The sequence below is a fragment of the Danio aesculapii genome, chromosome 23 (assembly GCF_903798145.1).
Source record: "Danio aesculapii chromosome 23, fDanAes4.1, whole genome shotgun sequence".
Taxonomy (NCBI): domain Eukaryota; kingdom Metazoa; phylum Chordata; class Actinopteri; order Cypriniformes; family Danionidae; genus Danio; species Danio aesculapii.
Window position 1 is genome coordinate 49,293,384 of NC_079457.1, and position 21,599 is coordinate 49,314,982.

At 39.0% G+C, this 21,599-nt stretch overlaps 1 protein-coding gene across 1 annotated transcript in view; it reads left to right on the forward strand.

Moving 5' to 3' along the window:
* The first annotated feature begins 5,441 nt into the window (after positions 1 to 5,441).
* tspan2b (tetraspanin 2b) overlaps positions 5,442 to 21,599 on the forward strand; it is a 28,473-nt gene continuing 12,315 nt past the window's right edge. The window contains exons 1-2 of the mRNA XM_056449367.1: positions 5,442 to 5,577; positions 17,433 to 17,532. Of these exons, the coding sequence (XP_056305342.1) occupies positions 5,509 to 5,577; positions 17,433 to 17,532 (169 nt within the window). The 5' untranslated portion in view covers positions 5,442 to 5,508. The remainder of the gene's footprint in view (positions 5,578 to 17,432; positions 17,533 to 21,599) is intronic.

A 21,599-nucleotide genomic window follows, 5' to 3' on the forward strand; every position in this document is an offset into this window, starting at 1 on the left:
CTAGGTTTTTGATGACTAGTCTAGCTATGGACTGTTCTTAGATGTCTATTAGATGTTTACTGACAGCCCAAAACTAGACTAGTCATCAAATACATAGAATAGACTAATGTAGTCCGTAATTTTAGTGTATTTGATGACTAGTCTAGATTTGGGCTGTCAGTGAACATCTAAAAGACATTTAAGAACAGTCCATAGCTAGACTAGTCATCAAAAACATAGATTACACAAATGTAGTCAATCATTTAAGTGTATTTGATGACTAGTCTAGTTTTGTGCTGTCGGTAAACATCTAATAGACGTCTAAGAACAGACCAAAACTAGCCTAGTCATCAAATGCACTTAAATGATTGACTACATTTGTCTAATTTGTATATTTGATGACTAGTCTGCTTCTGGGCTCTTCTTGGACGTCTATTAGATGTTCACTGACAGTCCAAAACTAGACTAGTCATCAAATAGACTGAAATTATTAACTACATATGTATAATCAATGTATTTCAGTTTTGGACTATGAGAGGTCTATCTTTTAGATGTCTATTAAATGCTAAATAGCTTGTTTGTGAACTGTCCGAATGGATTGTTCTGGAAAGTAAAGCAGTGTTTGATTGTTCTGGGAAGGCTGACGGTTCTGCCTTATCAGTGTAATTGTTTACTTCAAAACATTGTTTAGTTTTTGTGTGTAAGAAAGAAAGATCTGGTCATTTAAACTACTGACACAGTTTGAATGTTGTTTTTGTTTTATTAATCTCCTGTAAAAATGTTCTGCTGAGCTGTAAACATGCATTTATGTTGATGGAGTTTTAAGTACTTTTGTAAATGTGCGTTTGTAAGTAACTCTGAATCACAAAAGACGGAAAGCTGACTTTTTTCCACTGATTTCCTTTAGTAAAGAAGTTAATCACACACACACACACTGACCCGTATTCATGAACTGTGTGTGTTTCTGATACACTACCTAAACATGGAAGTTTAGTTATTGTTTACTGACGCTCATGTGTTTCCAAACCTGCACTTTTATTCTTCTTCTACACAACAAAAAAACGGTGCTTCCCAAACAACATCTCATTGACTGCTGTTGTATAGTCAAAATAAAAACTCGGAGACGTTTCTCAAATGTAAGCTGTGTGTTTGAATCAATAGTATCTGCGATTGCATCACTCAAAGCTGCGATTGCATCACTCAGCGATGCAATGTCAGACACAGTGCACTCAATAGAGCGAGTGACGTCACTGTGAGGGGTAGGGTTAGGGGTGGGGTTAGGTGAGCCCATTAAAAAGCATTGGATGCAGCACAGATTGCACTGCACCAGGTTACATCCAGACCCCTCTTGTTTGAATTGAGATCTCATGTAAATGAGTGACTGTACACGCTGTTATTACAACAATTCACATCTAATTTGTGTCCCACTGGGCTTTCATTTTGCAGAAGAGATGTACAGCGGGGAGAATAAGAATTGAACGCGTCAGCATTTTTCTCAGAAAATATGTTTCCAAAGGTGCTGTTGACTTGAAATTTTCACCAGATGTTGGTAACAACCAAAGAAATCCATATATGCAAAGTAAAAACAAACAGTTTACAAATGAAGTTCTGTGTAATACAATGAAATTATGCAGGGTAAAGTGTTGAACACATGAAGAAAGGGAGGTGTATTTGGGCAGTGAAAGCCCAGACAGCAGCTGAAATCTCTCAGTAGTTCTTCAGCAACCCTCTGCCCTTCCTCAATGTAAATGAACATCAGCTGCTTCAGTCCAACATCTACATTAGCAGGAGGATGAAGATGAACCCAGGGTGGACATTTCAGCAGGACAATGATCCAAAACAGTAGAATGGCCTAACCAATCACCTGACCCAAATCCAATAGAGAATACAGAATAAAGCTCAGATTTGATAGACGAGACCCACAGAAGGATCAAGATATTGACACTCTGTTGAAGTCTGTGAGAAACTCACACCTGAGCAGTGCATGAGACTTCATTCTCCATATGAGAGGCGTCTTTAATCTGCAGCACTCAAAAAAGCCTTTATATAGAGTATTAAACACATGTCAGTAGTTCAGCTCTTTCTCATTCTGCCATTACATTCTCATTAGAGATAACCCATGTTTCAGATTTTTTGGTTTTATTTTTATGTGTGTGTTGTTTGGGTTTTTACTAAAGTCTGCTTCAGTTCCATGTTAACAGCTCCTTTAGCAATACTATTCCCAGAAAAAAACATGACAACGTGTTCAATACTTATTTTTCCCGCTGTATTTTTATGCCAATGACAACTGAAAACAGCGTCTGTGTTTGGGATAGGTCTACAGCATTGGTCTTATGAGGCTTAGCAGTGTGTTGTGGTTTTCAAATCAGCAACTTTCTACAAAAGCATTTTGACACCTGTATAATATAGCATCTGATAAAATATGCACATACGTGGAATTTAGTCTTGTCTGGGTCATTCTGCCCTGTAGCATTCATTTTACCCATTCATTTATTTGTTTCTTCTGGAGAAAGTCTTATTAGTTTTATTTCAGCTAAAATAAAAGCAGTTTTTAATAGTTTTAAAGCCATTTTAAGGTCAATATTATTAGCCCCCTTCAGCAATATTAGTGTTGGATTGTCTCCAGAATAAACCACTGTTATACAATGACTTGCCTAATTACCCTAACTTTACCCTAATTACCCTAGTGAAGCCTTTAAATGTGACTTTAAGCTGAATACTAGTGTCTTGAAGAATATCTAGTCTAATATTATGTGCTGTCATCATGGTGAAGAGAAAAGACATCAGTTATTAGAGATGAGTTATTAACACTGTTATGATTAGAGATGTGCTGAAATCGAATAGTTTAGACTTCAGTGGTATATACATGAAAAGACTATCCAATAAAATGTACATACAACTGGCCAAGCAGACCAAATAATATCGTTTCTCCTACATCAGTCTATTAGATGACCGAAGTTTCAACAGCTGAGATCAGACTCGTGTATTCGGTTCCAATGATCGACTCGAGTGGTTGAAAGAAATGAGCTTTTGACGTGTGTTATATGTTGATGTCTGTATTGTGAAATCTGTGTTGTTTTAGACAGAAGGACAGAGACATTCGAGCCTCTGAAGATGAATTACAGCTGCTGTGTGATTGGATTAAGAGGCTGCTCGGATCGTTTGCTAATGAAAGTAAATTAAGCGAGACTCAGTGCAGGACCCTGCTGCTCTGATCAAAAATAGCATGAACATGTCACACACACACTAATCTGATAAAGCATATAATCAAATGAACGCTGCAGTATCCTCCATTAATCTGAAACTGGAAACACCCACCTTCTCCGTCAGGGGAGAGAGAGACACAGATGGCTAATTTCAACACAAACCATGCTAGTATTAAGTTCTGTCAGTGTCAGCCAATCACATGGCAGCAGCTCACTGCATGTAGGCATGTAGACATGGTCAAGAGGATCTGCTGCAGGTCAAAGCGAGCATCAGAATGGGGAAGAAAGGGGATTTAAGAGACTCTGAACGTGGCATGGTTGTTGGTGCCAGACGGGCTGCTCTGAGTATTTCAGAAACTGCTGATCTACTGGGATTTTCACGCACAACCATCTCTAGGGTTTACAGAGAATGGTCTGACAAAGAGGAAATATCCAGTGAGCGGCAGTTCTGTGAGCGCAAATGCCTTGTTGATGCCAGAGGTCAGAGGAGAATGGCCAGACTGGTTCCAGCTGATAGAAAGGCAACAGTAACTCAAATAGGCACTCGTTACAGCTGAGCTCTAGGAAGAGCATTGAGCGTGTGTTTAAAGGTAAATGAAGGTTATTCGGTGTGTTGATCATTGCAGAACTCCTCTATTAAAAAAAAAACAAGTTGTGAAAGAGATCAAGCCTTAGTCAGGTGAGGAAAAGTAGCTCAAAAGCAACGTAACACATTACTGACCATAAAAACCGGCTAACGCACCTCAACTGGTCACTGTTTTGGAGAGTAACTCAATATTGGACTGCATTACTTTCAGAGGTAACTTCCCCCAACACTGCTGTATACACTATTACTATTACAATACTATTATTTAATGCTCAGAATACAGAAGCTCCGACTGTTGTCTGTGCAGAGATTCTGTTAGTGAGTGTAATGGAAGCTGCTGTGGTGTAATCAGTGTCTTGCAGTGTGTGCACATTCAGTTCTTACACCATCGCTGCAATCAATAGGATGTGACTGTAATTTAAGAAGGACCTTACACAATAGCACAGACCCCATAACTCACTGCTTTATACATGCAGCTCATTCATTCACTTTCCTTCAGCTGAGTCCCTTATTTATCAGGGGTCGCCACAGCGGAATGAACCGACAACTATTCCAGCATATGTTTTACACAGCGGGTGCCCTTCCAGCTGCAACCCAGTACTGGGAAACACCCATACACACTCATTCACACACACTCATACACTACAGCCAGTTTAGTTGATCAATTCCCCTATAGCGCATGTGTTTGGACTGTGGGGGAAACCGGATCACCCGGAGGAAACCCACACCAACACAACACAAACTCAGCCAGGACTTGAACCAGTCTTGGTGTGAGATGACATCGCTACCCACTGTGCCACCACGCCACCTGTTATTATTATTAGTAGTAGTAGTAATATAAATATCATCATTGCTATTATTTGAATGACTGTCGGTGATGCAGTGGTGCAGTAGGTCGTGCTGTCGCCTCACAGCAAGAAGTTCGTTGGTTCGAGCCTCGGCTGGGTCAGTTGGTGTTTCTGTGTGGAGTTTGCATGTTCTCCCTATGTTGGTGTGGGTTTCCTCCGGGTGCTCCGGTTTCCCCCACAAGTCCAAAGACATGCGCTATAGGGGAATTGGGTAGGCTGAATTGTCCATAGTGTATGAGTGTGAATGAGTGAGTGTGTGGATGTTTCCCAGTGATGGATTGCAGCTGGAAGGGCATGCAAAATGAATGAATGAATGACTATCACACTGGATCACAGTCTTATGTTGTTGCATGGGTATATTTTTGGCAATAGGCAAAACAATCACTGTATGTGTCATGAATGACCATTTAGAAACCATTGTGCCCTAAATGTGTTCAGTATTCATGAACAGAAAAGGATTTATTTCTTCAAATGATGGCCTCATTTCAGAAAAAGTCGCCAAACTTGAAGATAAAATGGTTGTTTTAGGTTAGGTTTTGTTAAGTTTTGTTTATTTCTGCCGTTAAAATGGTGCCCAGGTCATTGTTCAACAGGAGTGTTTAAATAAAACAGCCCTTAAAAGTAAAAGTCTCTGCTTCGGCTGTGAAAGATGCCTGAGTGTACGTGTGTTTTTGTGTGTGTGTGTGTGTGTGTGTGTGTGTGATATTGTCCCTCCCAAACCCCCCTCGAGCCCCGCCCACAGTTTGGAGGCGTTGAAGTGGGCGTGGCTTGTGCAGATGTTGACAGAGCCCGTGCAGTTCCACAGCATCTCCTGCACACACACAGACACAGACACTTACACTCTCTAACCGGAATCTTCTTCAATAATCCTTCTTCTTCTTCAGTCATCATGGGTAAAGTCGAGGGAGGAATGAAATGTGTCAAGTTCCTGCTCTTTATCTTCAACTTTATATTCTGGGTGAGTCCTGCAGACTGCAGTGCGCGACTGCTTTACATTTTATTCAGACTTTAGCGCTCAATAAAACTAACGTTAATGAATTTAAAAAGGCGAATACAGATTAATAATAATGAGGAAGTGTTATGAGTTATGATATTGTTTACGCTACTTTGAATAATGTGTGTGAATCGCATGACTTGAAAACAACACCAGCACTGTGTCATTGACTGTCAGCAGTGTTGTGTTCTGATAGTCAGTGGCTGATCATGTGATTTACCTGTTTACAGTTTAACACTTTTCACTATATTAAGAAGTGTGAATATATCGTAGCATCTGTTAGTATTGTAGGTGTTAATAAAGCATCGCGTTATCTGTGGTCAGTTCTGCGTGCACCTACAGGTCATGTATTTGCTCAGTGTGTGTGTGTGTGTGTGTGTGTTTACTGCTGGGGTTTAAAGCCTGTATCAGAGGGAGTCTGGGACTCAGTGTTTGTACGACTCAAATCAGATTTTCCACAGGGGAAAATCCGCCCCTTTTTCCCCGGAGCATGTGTTTGTTTGGCGGGCAGCAGCCGCGGACACTGCGCTGGGTCTTTGTATTATCATTCTCCTCTCTGAAAGCACCGTTTATTCACTGCTTTCACTCGTTCATTGATTATTACTACGGTGGCTGAGAGAGTTTAACGCGCTGCAGTTTAAGAAGACACGTGGAAACAGAGAGAAACAGCAGCACATTAATGGACAAGATCTACATCGGGTTGACGGACAGCACGAGCACTGCGAACATCTACAACACACACACTACAGGAACACACACACACACAGCTGCTTTATAGATCAACATGTGCTGTCAGGATTTATTTAATTTGTGTTGATAGATAGATAGATAGATAGATAGATAGATAGATAGATAGATAGATAGATAGATAGATAGATAGATAGATAGATAGATAGATAGATGTATTGATAGATGTATAGATAGATAGACAGACAGACAGACAGATTTTCTCAATCCTCTATGTCTATAAGCCTTTCCCAGTATGGAAGTTCATTGGTCAGAGTGTTTGTGTGCTCTGTGTGTGTGAGACCTGTGTGTGTTCTGCGTGTGTGTGTGTGTGTCAAGCTTTTGCTTGAATGACAGTGAGTGTGTGTTATGAATGTGAGCGCTGCGCAGAAACGCCTGGATCCCCATTATAGAGTGAACTGTAGGAGTGCTTACTCTTTCCACCATAACAGAACTCTGGTAAAGCTTTATTACTGCCTTCTATATGTCATGACCATATTCTCCACTCCGTCCACAGTTTCACACATTTAACATCTGTTTTGCACAATAGGGCTGGCTTATTTCAGTTTCTGCTGAATGGCTGATCATGTGGAGCTTCAGTTTGTCACACGTGTGTGTATCTTTATGTCTAAATGAGGACAAACTATACATGCCATGCTTTTGTTGAAAGCTAAACCTCTCCAAACGGAGCCTCTGTTATATTTAGCTCACAAAATCATAATCAATATCATGTACGTCGCTGGTTCGAGCCTCGGCTGGGTCAGTTGGCGTTTCTGTGTGGAGTTTGCATGTTCTCCTCCTAAAAGAAAATGAATTATTGACTATAAATTATGAATATAACAGTATTTAAACATATTTATATATGTATGTATGTAAATATTTATAAATATAAAAATGTAAAAATATATAAAAATAAATATAAAAAATATTTAAATATTCATTTACTTTTTGTTTGTTTGCTTTTAAGTAATGTAATTATTACCTGCAGTTTCTTTAGTTACTCATGACCTTCAGTACCAGTGTCTGAGTGCAAAATAAATCCTGCTGCAGATTTTCTTCAGTTCTCAAGTATTTCATTCCAAGCATTCATTTATCCAAACAGTCATCCCAAACATGCACACTTCAGTCAAGGGAAGCTCCTGTTTTAGTATTTCCATCTGCGATCTGCTTCAGTGCTCTGTGAAGGAATTCCACAACTTTCCAACACAAATGCCAAAGCTCTGGTGGCAACACAAGACGCATTCTTCCCCAGCAGTCCATCCAGAAGACCACTGCTTTAGCTTTAGTCTCATTTATTTAATATAATTGAGCGTGAAAATAGAAACACTGGTGAAAAGAACAAGCTTAAATCAGGTGTTCCAGTCCTTTCCGTGGCCACAGGTGTATAATATCCAGCATCTCCGCATGCAGACGCTCATACAAACATTTGTGAAAGAACCAGTCTGTCGGGTTTGTGACGAGGAACTAAATGCAGGAACCAAAAGAGTTCAGTTTAAATAAAGAGAAAACAAAACAGCTCAGACTTTACTAACTCTTAAACAAACTGTTAAACAGCTAAGCTAAGCAAGACTGGTCAGCAACACACAGGGAATGACAGAAAACCAATCAGCTACAACACTGGAGGAATAAATACCAATAGGAGAGAGTGATGGGAGGGACTAGACAACAGACATTCCTCTGACCGCTGTATGATTCCTCAAAACATTTCCATTTACACTTGAGCACAGAGATGCGTCTTCATTAAATGATTCTGATCTTCAAATCCAGCGTTTCGTCGAATAGATATACCAGATTTAATTCAATTAATATATTCTTTATAGAAATCTAAGCTAATATTTCTTATTTGGCTCTTAAATGATTTGATATGCAGGCTGTAAAACATTATAATAAGCACACAATGCTCTGTGATTACTCTATAGGTGAAATGAAGCATCGGTTTTTGTCATTTAGACATCGTTCAGAACTTTACATTATTGTGTGTATAACATACTCTCACAAAAACAAAACGCTCTATATTATATATATATATATATATATGTATTGAATCTTGGATTAACAGATCTCCTCCAGATGTGGCTAGAAGAGCTTGATTAATTTGAGGGAAATCTCTGCACGGGAGCTCTGCTTTCTTCTGTTTGACACAAAAACCTAAGCAGTGCCTCTTTTTCCAGCCTAAAACCTCTGGCTGTCAAGCTGGCAGCTCAGCCATGGAAAACGGGCACAGTCCGACTAGACAGAACGGGACGGAGAGTGGAAATGACTGCGGAAACTGATCTCTGAGCTGTTTAGAGCGGCTTTAATCTGGCTGATGCTATCGCTCATGATCACTAACAGCATGGGCTGTTTGTTTGTTTGTTAGCTTGTTGACTGTTGGTGAATTATATCCAGTGACTGTCAGTAAGGAATAGTCTGAGTTCAGTTAAATATTACAGATATGCAGTTTTCTTTCATGCACTGTAAAATCCTTAAATTAACTATTTATTTATTTATTTTTATTATTATTTTTATTTATTTATGTTTTTAATTGCATTTAGATAACCTTGATCTTCCCCCCCAACAACTTATGTGCTGTATGCTGCTATTCTCAGCTCAAACACACACACACACACACACACGCACACACACACACACACACGCACACACACACACACACACACACACACTGAAAATGTATCCTTCCACATCTTCCTGCTGAAAAGTAGACAAACATTTATTTGTTCTTTGCTATCTGTGTATGCAGCACTACATATAAATCCAGACAGGATATCATAAATCATATTCCTCAGATGAGTGCTGAACTGATTTAATCAATTATTAACAGCACTGTCAGATTGTACATCTGTAGACTGTCAGATGAAACCAAGAACCGGAAAGCAGAAGCGAGTGAGATAAAAAGTGTCTCCAATAACACAAAACACACACACACACACACACACACACACACACACACACACACACACAGCGCAACAAACTAAAATCCTGCGCTGCTCTGTGACGGAAATAATCCGGCTGTTGAGCCTCAGACAGAAAAAGGGAAACAGATTTATTATTTTTGGCTCTACAGCTGCTGCGTGCTATTATTAGTAAGCGGTTAGGTTCCTTAAAAAGGGGCAGTTCACACGAAACATTTCAATCTACTCATTATTTACTCTCCCTCAAGTGGTTAGAAGCTGTTGAACACAAAAGAAGATAGTTTGAAGAATGCAGAAAACCGGTAACCATTGACTTTCATAGTAGAAAAAAACAAACAAATGGAAGTCAATGGTTACCGGTTTTAGCATTCTTCATATACACTACCTGACAGAAGTCTTGTGGCCTATCCAAGAGTAAGGAACACAAATAATAACTGGACTTCTAGTTGATGATTTGGTATCAGAAGTGTCTTATATGAAAGGTAAAGGCCTCTAGATGAGGCTTATTTGAGCACAATATAATCTGATCATGTCATGATGTTGACTGATTTGATTAGGACAGTAAGGTCTGACTCTGCTTATACTAAAGTCTGCTCATGTGCTCATGCTGCAGTGGAAACAGAATGAATATTGTGTCTGACTCCATCATGAGCTTGGAGGACTGCATCCATACATCTCTGACATGACTCAAATCACTGATTAATAAAGTCATCTGGAATGGTGAAGAAAGCCTTCTTGCAGGACTCCCAGAGTTCATCAAGACTCTTTGTGTTCATCTTCAACGCCTCCTCCTTCATCTTACCCCAGACGTGCTCAATAATGTTCATGTCTGGTGACTGGGCTGGCCAATCCTGGAGCACCTTTGCTTTCAGGAGCTTTGATGTGGAGGCTGAAGTATGAGAAGGACACTTTTACACATGAGCAACTAGAAGTCAAGTTATTATTTGCTCTCTTGACTTTTGTCAGGTCTCTTCTTTTGTGTTCAAGTCAGGTCTCTTCTTTTGTCCTTAAAACAAGCAAAATAACCTGACAATGGGGTGAGCAGAGTAATCTAATGTCAAAAAGAAAGACTACATTATTTAAATTCCTCCATTGTCAGATTATTCAGCTTGTTTTAATGAAAAAACTAATTTAATTTTGACTCATTATTTCTGAAAACAAGACTATATTTATTACTTGTCTAGAAAATGCTTCTTGGTTTAAGAATTTGTTGATTTTTGGACTAGAAACAAGACTAAAACTCTAATAAAAAAGCATTTTGCAGTGTAAATTGTTTCGCAGCAAGAGAATAATGAGTAAATAATGACAGAATAACATTTTTGAGTGAACAGACCCTTTAAATCTGTTAAAATCTAGTCAATAAAGAAGTTGACCAGGCTCAAACAGTCTCTGTTAATCAGCAGCAGTGTGTGGAGTGTATCTGCAGAGAAAAGCACATTAGCGGAGGAAGAGGAGCAGGAGTCATGATGATGAGTTATGATGATGCTGCTGCTGTAACTGATGCCGGCAGGACAGGAGCGGCTTTGTGGTGAACACCATTAGGCGTTTAAAAGACTTCAGGTCTTCGGAGATGTGGTGTGTGTGGTGTGTGTGTGTGTGTGTGTCTGTGTTTTGTGAAGTGAAACAGGGTTGTCCGAGTCTCGCGGTATGGTCATTTCCACACACTGATCTCTTATAAGCAGAGCTTCTTTCTTTAAACATCATGTAAACATTACAATCTATCAGTCTAATCTTTATTATTTTCTGGGATCTTTAAGGAATAATAAACATCAGGAAACAGTTCAAATAATATAATTACACAATACCAGTGTGTGCGTTCATAATAAGACAGATTATTTATAACAGACAGTTAATCTACATAATCACTATTATTTATGATTATGATGCATCGTCAGTCAAATTTCATAATCATGACAGGCGTATAGATGAACGTCCATAGCAGGTACATTAACTGTACTTATGAGTTTATCTGAACTGTTTTGACTGAGGGAGTTTACCTGTTTACCTATGCACAGATTTGATAAATTATATGATTTATAACGATATAATATTTATTATAATTATAATACTTTTGTTTTATACTTAAAACCCTATATTTAAGGTGATTAACGTGAAGTGTGTATGTTTTTCTGTGTAATATGATATACTCCATCAGTTTTTTTATAGTCAATAAATAAATAAATGATCAACTGTATTAAAATACTGTAATTTAATTATTTATTTTACCATAAAGTCTATTTGTAACAGAGTCAGGGTACAACGGAGTTGGTGATCCATGTGCAGTTTATTAAACAGAGAATGCTCAGGCGGGCAACGGTCAAACAGGTACAAACAGTATCGTAAGGGTAATCCAGATAGTTTGCAGCTGTAGCTGGTGTTGATTGGTGCTAAGCATCATGGTAGTTGTAGTTCCGTTAAGTGGTAGAATTGTAGTTTTCCAGTGATCTGCATAGGCTAGTAATTTAACAGAAAATGTTATTACCGTTTTCTTACTGTTTTTTATTTTTACAGTGCGGCTAACGATGTTAGCTTTCCTTTATAGTCACGTCGCGCTGTATATCATGTATTCAAAGTTCTTATAATGTTCAAAACATCTAGTTTTTCAATGTTCTATTGACGTTATTTTTTGGTTATAATAACGTTATTAATATTACATTATCAATATTGTCGTTATTGATATTTTCGTTGTTTCATGTTGCATGAATCTTCTCAGAATCTTACGTTATTATAACCTTCCATCCACATCATTGTTCTAAGAATGTTTTCTATTAGCGTCTATTAATGTTCCAAAACGTTATTTTAAAAAACGTTATCTGCTAACATGTACACAACGTTTAAAGAACGTTACGGAATGATTAAAAGAACATTTCCTCTTAGCTGTGTTATGATACATGCTATAGCATCATATTGATTCTGTCAGACCATTCTAAATAAAAGCTACCATTGGATCCAACCCTTAAAGTCTGCATGAACCGGAAGCTGCGACTGTTTTGTTTTAGTATTGTGACATAGTTACTAATTTTATTTGTACTAACAAAATAGTGGGCGTGGCTTTTTTACTGCGAGCTGATTGGATGTAGTAAAGTAGGCGTGTCCTCCTCCAGACTCCTCCTCCTGCTCCCCATTTCTGTTTGATGACAAAATTGACAGCTGGAGGGGCGTGGTTAAGTGTATTAGCCCCGCCCACTACATCAGACAGACCTAATCTGAGAATTGAATTGAACACAAACAGGTGGATATGCAGATTTCAATTAAAGATTACAAGAGCGAACTGTTTTGTTTTTAATGACATGCGCAGATGAATTGTTCAGCACAACACTAGCAATGTGAGCTCACAACATCAATATGGCTAGATTTGATTTCATGTGTACTTTAAATGCATTATTACACATATCAGTTAGATTTTTTTTCACAAAAGAAGATATTTTGAGGAATGTTGGAAACCGGTATCCATTGACTTCTATAGTATTTGCTTTTCCTACAATGGAAGTCAACGGTTACCGGTTTTTAACATTCTTCAAAATATCTTCTTTAGTGCTGAACAGAGCACAAAAACTCGAACAGATATGGAACAAGTAAATAATAACAAAATATTCATTTTTAAGTGAACTGACCCTTTAAAATCCCTAAATTGACCCTTAGTTTTTTCATGCGACCCAAGTTTCACTAAGGGTTTCCTTACTCTTCTAACTAATGGTTTTGTAAGGGCTTTTGTGCAGCCAGCAGGAGATGTAATCAGCTTTTCCTGAGTTTGACTTGACCAGTTCTCTCATTATTTCCCCCCTCTTTCTGTTTGTCTTCATAAAGTCTCAGTTTAAAGTGTTCCACCCTCTTTTCCAGCAAATAACTGCAGTAAGCTCTTGGTTAGAGACGCATGATCTGCTGTTTATATTGTGTTCAACACTCTGAGCGTGAAACAACAAAGACTATTCAGGCCACTTCTTTCCTCAGTGCAAAGGAAAACTTCACTTGTTACCAAGATGAATGGAAATTGCAATAAAATCTGCTTTGATTTTGACTTAAGACACTATAAAACCTTTAATAAACATGAAAAAGCTGATCTGTTTTCCATGCGTGTGAATTAAACTATAAAAACACACAATAGGCAGGCTAACATCACATTTACGATGGCTCAGTGGTTAGCACTGTGGCCTCACAGCAAGAAATTTGCTGGTTCGAGTCCCTGTTGTGGAGTTTGCATGTTCTCCCTGTGTTGCTGTGGGTTTCCTCCGGGTGCTCCGGTTTCCCCCACAGTCCAAACACATGTGCTATAGGGGAATTGATGAACTCAGTTGGCCGTAGTCTATGAGTGTGTGTGTGAATGAGTGTGTATGGGTGTTTCCCAGTACTGGATTGCGGCTGGAAGGGCATCTGCTGTGTAAAACACATGCCAGAATAGTTGTCGGTTCATTCCGCTGTGGCGACCCCTGTTGAACAAGGGACTAAGCCGATAGAATAGTATCATACAAGTTGAACAGGCATGCAGATACACACACACACACACACACACACACACACACACACACACACACACACACACACACACACACTCGTCCATTGTCTTGTCTAGCGAGTGTGTGTATGTGTGAGACAGACAGTTGGTCCTTTGTCCCCTAGATAAAGCCTAATGCCCAGAGGAGGTGTGTGTATGTGTGTGTGTGTGTGTGTGTGAGCTGGGTGTGGCAGAGCTGATGTCAGGCCGGATGATGTTACACTGCATTGGGGTTACTGAGTGTTTTGAGGGTCTGTGTGTCCCGTGGGGTGTGTGTGTGCATGCGTGTGTGTGTTATATGTGTATGACAGCTGGAGGAGAGGCTGAGGAAAGTGCAGCTTGTCTTGCATCAGCCTCATGGATTTGCTTTTAAACAGACATATAATCTGATTTTACACCTCAGCACTTCAGACATGAGAGCTGTCATTAATGTTACAGTGATCCCCTAGGTGATTAAAGGTTTGAATATGTTAAAAATAGGTTATTTTGAGGTTATCTTAAAGAGTTGACCCCTCACAGATAACTCTTATATTAAAATGTCCCACAGGTCATATATCTGTGCAGATGCAGAAGATTAATCAGTAGCTAAGACAACACTGATCAACTCATCTAACAACAACACTGAAGATCAGGATAACTATAAGCACACTTTAATATATTAATAACATTTTAATAAACAGGAGAGATCAAGAGAAATATTGCAGATATATAAGATTTACTTGTAATGTTGTAGTTGGTGATTTATTTTGTGCAATACCTAGTTTGAGTGTAAATGTATTATCTGTCTATTCCTGAAGATGTTCTGCTGCAAACTCTTATTTTAATAAATATATCTGTTTAATAAAGCTGTTGTGCTTAAATGCACCAGAATATAGTGTCTATATATTCACTGAGAAATGCATAAAAATATTGATTTCCAAAGAAATAGGAATAGTCTGGTACATATAGTCAATATATACATACATGATTAACTGATTGCATCTACAGAAATGGTCATGATGTATGTCACTAGCAGGAGAAGAGATTACTTCTGTTGGGAAATGAGTTTTTTTTTGTCATATCACCCAGCTCTACTTTGTTCTGATTGGTCACATGGCCTTACTCTTATCTGATTGGTCAGATGGCTCTACTCTTATCTGATTAGCTGGATGGCTCTACTCTTATCTGATTGGCCAGAAGGTTCTACTCTTAACCAATTGGTCAGATGGCTCTATTCTACTCTGATTGGTCAGATGGCACCACTCTTATCTAATTGGCCAGATGGCTCTACTCTTAACCGATTGGTCAGATGGCTCTATTCTACTCTGATTGGTCAGATGGCCCTACTCTTATCTGATTGGCCAGATGGTTCTACTCTTAACCGATTGGTCAGATGACTCTAATCTTATCTCATTGGACTGTTGGGTTTATGCTTTTCTGATTGGTCAGATGACTCTATTATCAGAATAGTCAGATGGCTGTAGTCTGCTCTGATTGGCCAGATGGCTTTGTTCTGCTCTGATTGGGTCAGATGGCTCTAGTCTGCTCTTATTGGTCAGATGGCTCTACTTCTGTATGATTGGTCAGATGGCTCTACTCTGATTGGTCAGATGGCTCTATTCTACTCTGATTGGTCAGATGCCTCTACTCTGATTGGTCAGATGGCTCTACTCTTATCTGATTGGCCAGATGGCTCTATTCTTAACTGATTGGTCAGATGGCTCTACTCTGATTGGTCAGATTCCTCTACTCTGATTGGTCAGATGGCTCTACTCTTCACTGATTGGCCAGATGGCTCTACTCTTAACTGATTGGTCATATGGCTCTACTCTGATTGGTCAGATGGCTCTACTCTTATCTGATTGGTCAGATGGCTCTACTCTTAACTGATTGGTCAGATGGCTCTACTCTGATTGGTCAGATGGCTCTACTCTTATCTGATTGGCCAGATGGCTCTACTCTTAACTGATTGGTCAGAAGGCTCTACTCTTAACTGATTGGTCAGATGGCTCTATTCTACTCTGATTGGTCAGATGGCTCTACTCTACTCTGATTGGTCAGATGGCTCTACTCTACTCTGATTGGTCAGATGGCTCTACTCTTATCTGATTGGACTGTTGGGTTTACACTTTTCTGATTTGTCAGATGACTCTATTATCAGATTGGTCAGATGGCTGTAGTCTGCTGTCATTGGCCAGATGGCTTTGTTCTGCTCTGATTGGGTCAGATGACTCTACTCTGCTGTGATTGGTCAGAACACTAACTTTTCCATCTGATGGCCAAAGTAAACACAGTACACCATCAGCCAGTGAACGCACAAGGACATTATGCACATTTATTACAAGACTATGTAGATTTGTGCATGAAGTAGGACTCTATTAATGACCACGTCTCTCATTGTAGGCAGTTCTATTTACCTGCACATTGAAACATATGCACACATAAACAGATATACACACTACATGAAATATTCAGTCATTCATTTTCCTTCAGCTTAGTCTCTATTTCAGAGGTCGCCACAGCGGAATGAACCCCCAACTATTCTGGCATATGTTTTACCCAGTTGATCCCCTTCCAGCTCCCAATTCACAAACACAAAAGAAGATATTCAGTAGAAAGCCATTGACTTCCATAGTAGGAAAAACAAATCTTATGAAAGTCAATGGTTACAATAATTCAACATTCTTCAAAATATCTTCTTCCAAATACAATAAAGAAACTCAGAAGCATTTGAAACAGCTGACTGGTGAGTAAATGATGGCAGAATCTTCAGTTTTGGGTGAACCGTCCCATCTAATCTGGCGGTATACTCAGACGGATGGTCTTCTGGACGAGCTCTGACAGATGAGTGTCTGCTTTCTTTGTTAGCTGTAATTAGAGTTTATTTAAGAGTGACGGAGGCTGAATCCTACAGCCTGCTTTTCCTTTCATGGCTTGGCCTTCAGCCGTCGTTTCCCAGATTTAAGAGCTGAAGGATCCTGCCAGAGTGGAAAATATCTGTGCCACCTCTCCATAACTGCAGAAACAACACAAGACGGAGAGCACAGACTGTTTCAGCCATAGATAGTTTTAGTTTAGTTGAATTAATCTTGAAGTAATTTAGCATCTGTTGATGTTTGGTAGTTATGTGAGTATCTCCAGCAGTCTCTAATGGTGAACAGTAATTAATTGTGTTTGTTCTAATCAGACTTGATGCAGAAACACTTTGATTGACATTCTCTCTTTATACGTGTCATCAGAGAGGGAAAGCCCCGCCCATTAGGGCCCATCTCTCCATCTCATTAGCATAAACAGCAGCCCTGAGTGAGAAGCAGCCGTCTGTCCATTAGCCATTACAGTGTTTGAGCTGCTGAAGATAATGTCAGCATAGACTAAGAGGATTCTAGATGTGGAGTTTTAGATGAACAGAGACAGGAGCGACATAGACTGACAGAAGACTGAACACACACTCACACTGAAGCACACCTGCACAGCACTGACAACACACACACTGCTGTTTTACATCTGTCTGTAGCTCCGCCCTCTTCTGAAAAGAGCACAATCTCATTTGCATTTAAAGCGACAGTCACCAAAACACCACGATTAGGATGAGAGCCTGAAAGGGTCAGTTTCAGAGAGCTGGAGAACATTATCTGTGTGTTATTCTCAGCTCAAACACACACATCATCAGAGACTTTAATATTGATGTCCTCTCTGTGTTTTTCCTGCAGTTGATGGGCTCTCTGGTTCTGGCAGTAGGTCTCTGGCTCCGACTGGATCCAAACACTGTGTCTCTTTTAGGAGAAGACGGACCTGATACCTTCTTCATCGGTGAGCAGTTAGTTGAATATATTTTATGACTGAATTTCCATAGTCACACAGATAAGTTTCAGTTTTGCATTATTACAGATGGCAGAGTCTTGGGTAACACTTTATTTTGATGGTCCATTTGAGTATTAGTAGACTGTCTGCTTAATATCTGCTGGTTCTGTTCCTGACTATAAGAAACTTTAAAAAGTACATGTCAATTTACACTAACCCTAATCCCAACCCAACAGTCTACTTATAATACAATGAGAATTAGTTGGCATGTAGATGCAGTGTAACTTAAACTCAACAAACAGACCATCAAGATAAAGTGAGACCGAGCCTTCTTCTTCACAACTGAGGAAATATTGATATAGAGCACATTTAAACCAGCTGATTCAAAGCCTACATGTACATTTGTGACAGCTTGATTGTTTAAATATGGTGAATTTGTTACAGAAATTATGCTTTAGTTTAGTTTAAAAATTAGTGTTTTTAGAGCTTTGGTCCTATTTAATAGTGCTCTTATTGCAGTTGAATAATGACAAAAATGTGTTTAATAAGAAATAAGTTATTATAAGAAAATAGTAATAGATTATTATTATTTTTTTCTATGTTATCCAATTTATTTGTATTATTTTATTGATTATATACTGTATATGAGCCATATCACATGAGTAGCAGTGCGATGTGGGTATATATCGGCACTGGTGGGAGCTGTGCATTGGCTCGAGGCTGCAGGCCGAGTGCCTTAGTGCCCCACCAGTGCCTATATACAGCCATATGACACTGCTACCCGTGTGATATTGCGTTTATACAACAGTTCGACGGCACAAAAGAAAATAAAACACAGAGAGTCTAAAAAGCCTTTTGTATGAGGAACTACTTTCTTCCACCGCTCATTGACATCTGCAGCTGACGTCAGGACAGCAGAAACCGCTGCTCATTCACCAACGTCACTGTAGAGCTAGTGTTTGAATGATTCTCTAGCGTAATGTCTAAAGTGATGACAGAACAGCTGATTTTGCTCACATTTTAAGATTATAAGGCTGAACAGCATGAAACGCCATCAGTCTACAGAGATTTCCCAGTGTTTCTCTGCTGTAATCAGGAGATCACAATAATTAACCCTGAAAAAGCCAAAGCAAAGCGAACACTAGCAGATTACTGTGGTATAAATACAGCACTACAACATACACAAGAGAGAGATCGACTTAGAAAGTCACTCACCTGATTAATAAGGATTTGATCAGCTGTAGTTTGAGAGTTTTTCCTCCTCTAAGCACTTATTATGTGGTCTCTGTCACCATCCTGTAGCGGAGCGTCAACCGTCTTTGCTCTGCTCAGTATGACAGGCTGATGGATGCAGACACACTGAATATGGATCTAATATTTAACTGAATAATAACTAATATTTAAAGGCACTATCCTTATAAACTGCATATCTGCAATCTAAACAACTACATTCTTGCCTAAAAAAGCCTCAAAATACATGATGTTGTCCAACAGCTGCAATATTTGTTAAACAGTAATGAGTTTACTGATCTGCTGTCACTCTGTGTGGGCGTGGAGTAATACACAAGGGTGATGAGGCTGTACTTTTATTGCAAAATATTGCATTGCTGTCAGCCAATCAGATTCAACAACCAGACAGAATTGTTGTATATTTAAACATGATAACATTATATATATATATATATACAGTTATGTATACAGTTAGGTCAATAAATATTTGGACATGGACACAATTCTAACATTTTTGGCTCTATACACCAACACAATGGATTTGAAATGAACAAGATGTGCTTTAACTGCAGGCTGTCAGCTTTAATTTGAGGGTTTTTACATCCTAATCAGGTGAACGCTGTAGGAATTACAACAGTTTGCATATGTGCCTCCCACTTGTTAAGGATCCAAAAGTAATCGGACAATTGGCTTCGTAGCTGTTTCATGGCCAGGTGTGTGTTATTCCCTCATTATCCCAATTACAATGAGCAGATGAAAGGTCCAGAGTTCATTTCAAGTGTGCTGTGTGCATTTGGAATCTGTTACTGTCAACTCTCAAGGTGAGATCCAAAGAGTTGTCACTATCAGAACATCTCTTAAGCTGTCACTGTGTATGAATTGTGTAGATGGCCCAATATTTATAGACCTAACTGTGTATATGTCAGAATTATTATCCCTCCTGTTAAATTTTAATTATTTTATATTTTTTTTCCAAATTTCTGTTTTCCCAATTCTGTAAATCAAATAAGACTTTCTCCAGAAATATTAGAGGAAATATCACTTGGGAAATATTTGAAAAAACCCAGCTGAGGCTCAAACCAGCGACCTTCTTGCTGAAAGGTATCCAATGAAAGGGTTTTATTTAGGTGTTTTCAGAGGTGTAGACCCAGCTTAACTCTTTAAGCAGAAATAAATGAAGGAGCGGCAGACACAGAGCAGTGTTTATTAGTGCTGGATGGAAACATGAGGCGGCAGAGTTTCCATGCACAGTCACTTGGGTGGGTGTTTCTCAAAACAGGACGTGACATTTCAGATCATGCCTTCATACAGGAAACCACAATCCTGCAGCCGCTCTACCTGCTAACCAGAGACTGAACCTGTAGATATGTTTGGCTATTTCTGTGCAGAAAAAAACATACAGTTGAAGTCAGAATTATTCCCCCCCTTTTTATTGTTTCCCCCAATTTCTGTTTATCAGAGAGCAGATTTCTCCAGCACATCTCTAATCATAACCATGATCATAATCATATTGAGCTTAAAATGGCTTTAAAACTATTAAAAACTGCTTTTATTCTAGCTGAAATAAAACAAATAAGACTTTCTCCAGAAGAACAAATATTAGAGGAAATACTGTGAGAAATTCCTCAATCTGCTACAGGAGGTTGAATAGTTTGTGTTAAACTGTGTGTGGATTAATGCACACTTTTAAACATTACACTTACAGATTGGGGAAAATAAATCAGAAACAAATATAATAAAATAAAACTGAGCACCAAAACTACCAGATATTATCCCCAAGCCATATTCCACATTACACACACACATCTAACAACACATTACACACACATCAGCTCTGCACATCTACATATCACGTTTGTCCCTCAGTGAACAGCACATTCACACGTTCACATTCGGTCTAGTCGTGTCTTCTCTGTAAATATTGTTTACTCTCTTTTTTGTCCTCTTCATTTGAGCTCACAGTGTAAAAACAGCAGGATCATTTATAGACATTACAACCTGCCTGCTGTAGTTAGACACACACACACACACACACACACTGCCCACATCTTTTATTTATAGCCCTGACTCACATTTACTCACTTATTTCCATCCCCATGTGCTGTTTTATACAGTTATTATTTCATTTGTTGAACTTAAAGGTAAAATAAAATAAAAAATACTACAGGGAAAATAAAAAGTATTTAATCTCATTAAACCATATGATGTGTTTATCACAACCCCAAATCAGAAAGTCAGGGCAGTATGGAAAACGCAAATAAAAACAGAAAGTAGTGATTTCTAAATTCACTTTCACTTGTATTTCATTGCAGACAATACAACAGACATGATTTAATGTGCTCCTCGTGATTGTTTTTTAATTAAACACGTATTCCAGTTTTGGTTCTTCTAAAACTCTGTATTGTGGAACTCGATAAAGGTTTACCGCAGTAGTCCTGAGCCCATGTGGTGATATGGCTTATAGATGAATGAGGATTCTTGATGCAGCGCCCCCTGAGGGATCTGATATAATATTTATATATATTAATATATAGTTGGCGGTTCATTCCCCTGTAGCGGCCCCAGATAAATAAGGGACTAAGCTGAAGGGAAATGAATGAATGAATAATATATATATATTGGATTATATTGTTATATGGACAATAGTGGGCAGCACGGTGGCTCAGTGGTTAGCACTGTGGCCTTACAGCAAGAAGGTTGCTGGTTTGAGTCCCGGCTGGGTCAGTTGGTGTTTCTGTGTGGAGTTTGCATGTTCTCCCCGTGTTGGTGTGGGTTTCCTCCGGGTGCTCCGGTTTCCCCCACAGTCCAAACACATGCGCTATAGGGGAACTGATCAACTAAACTGG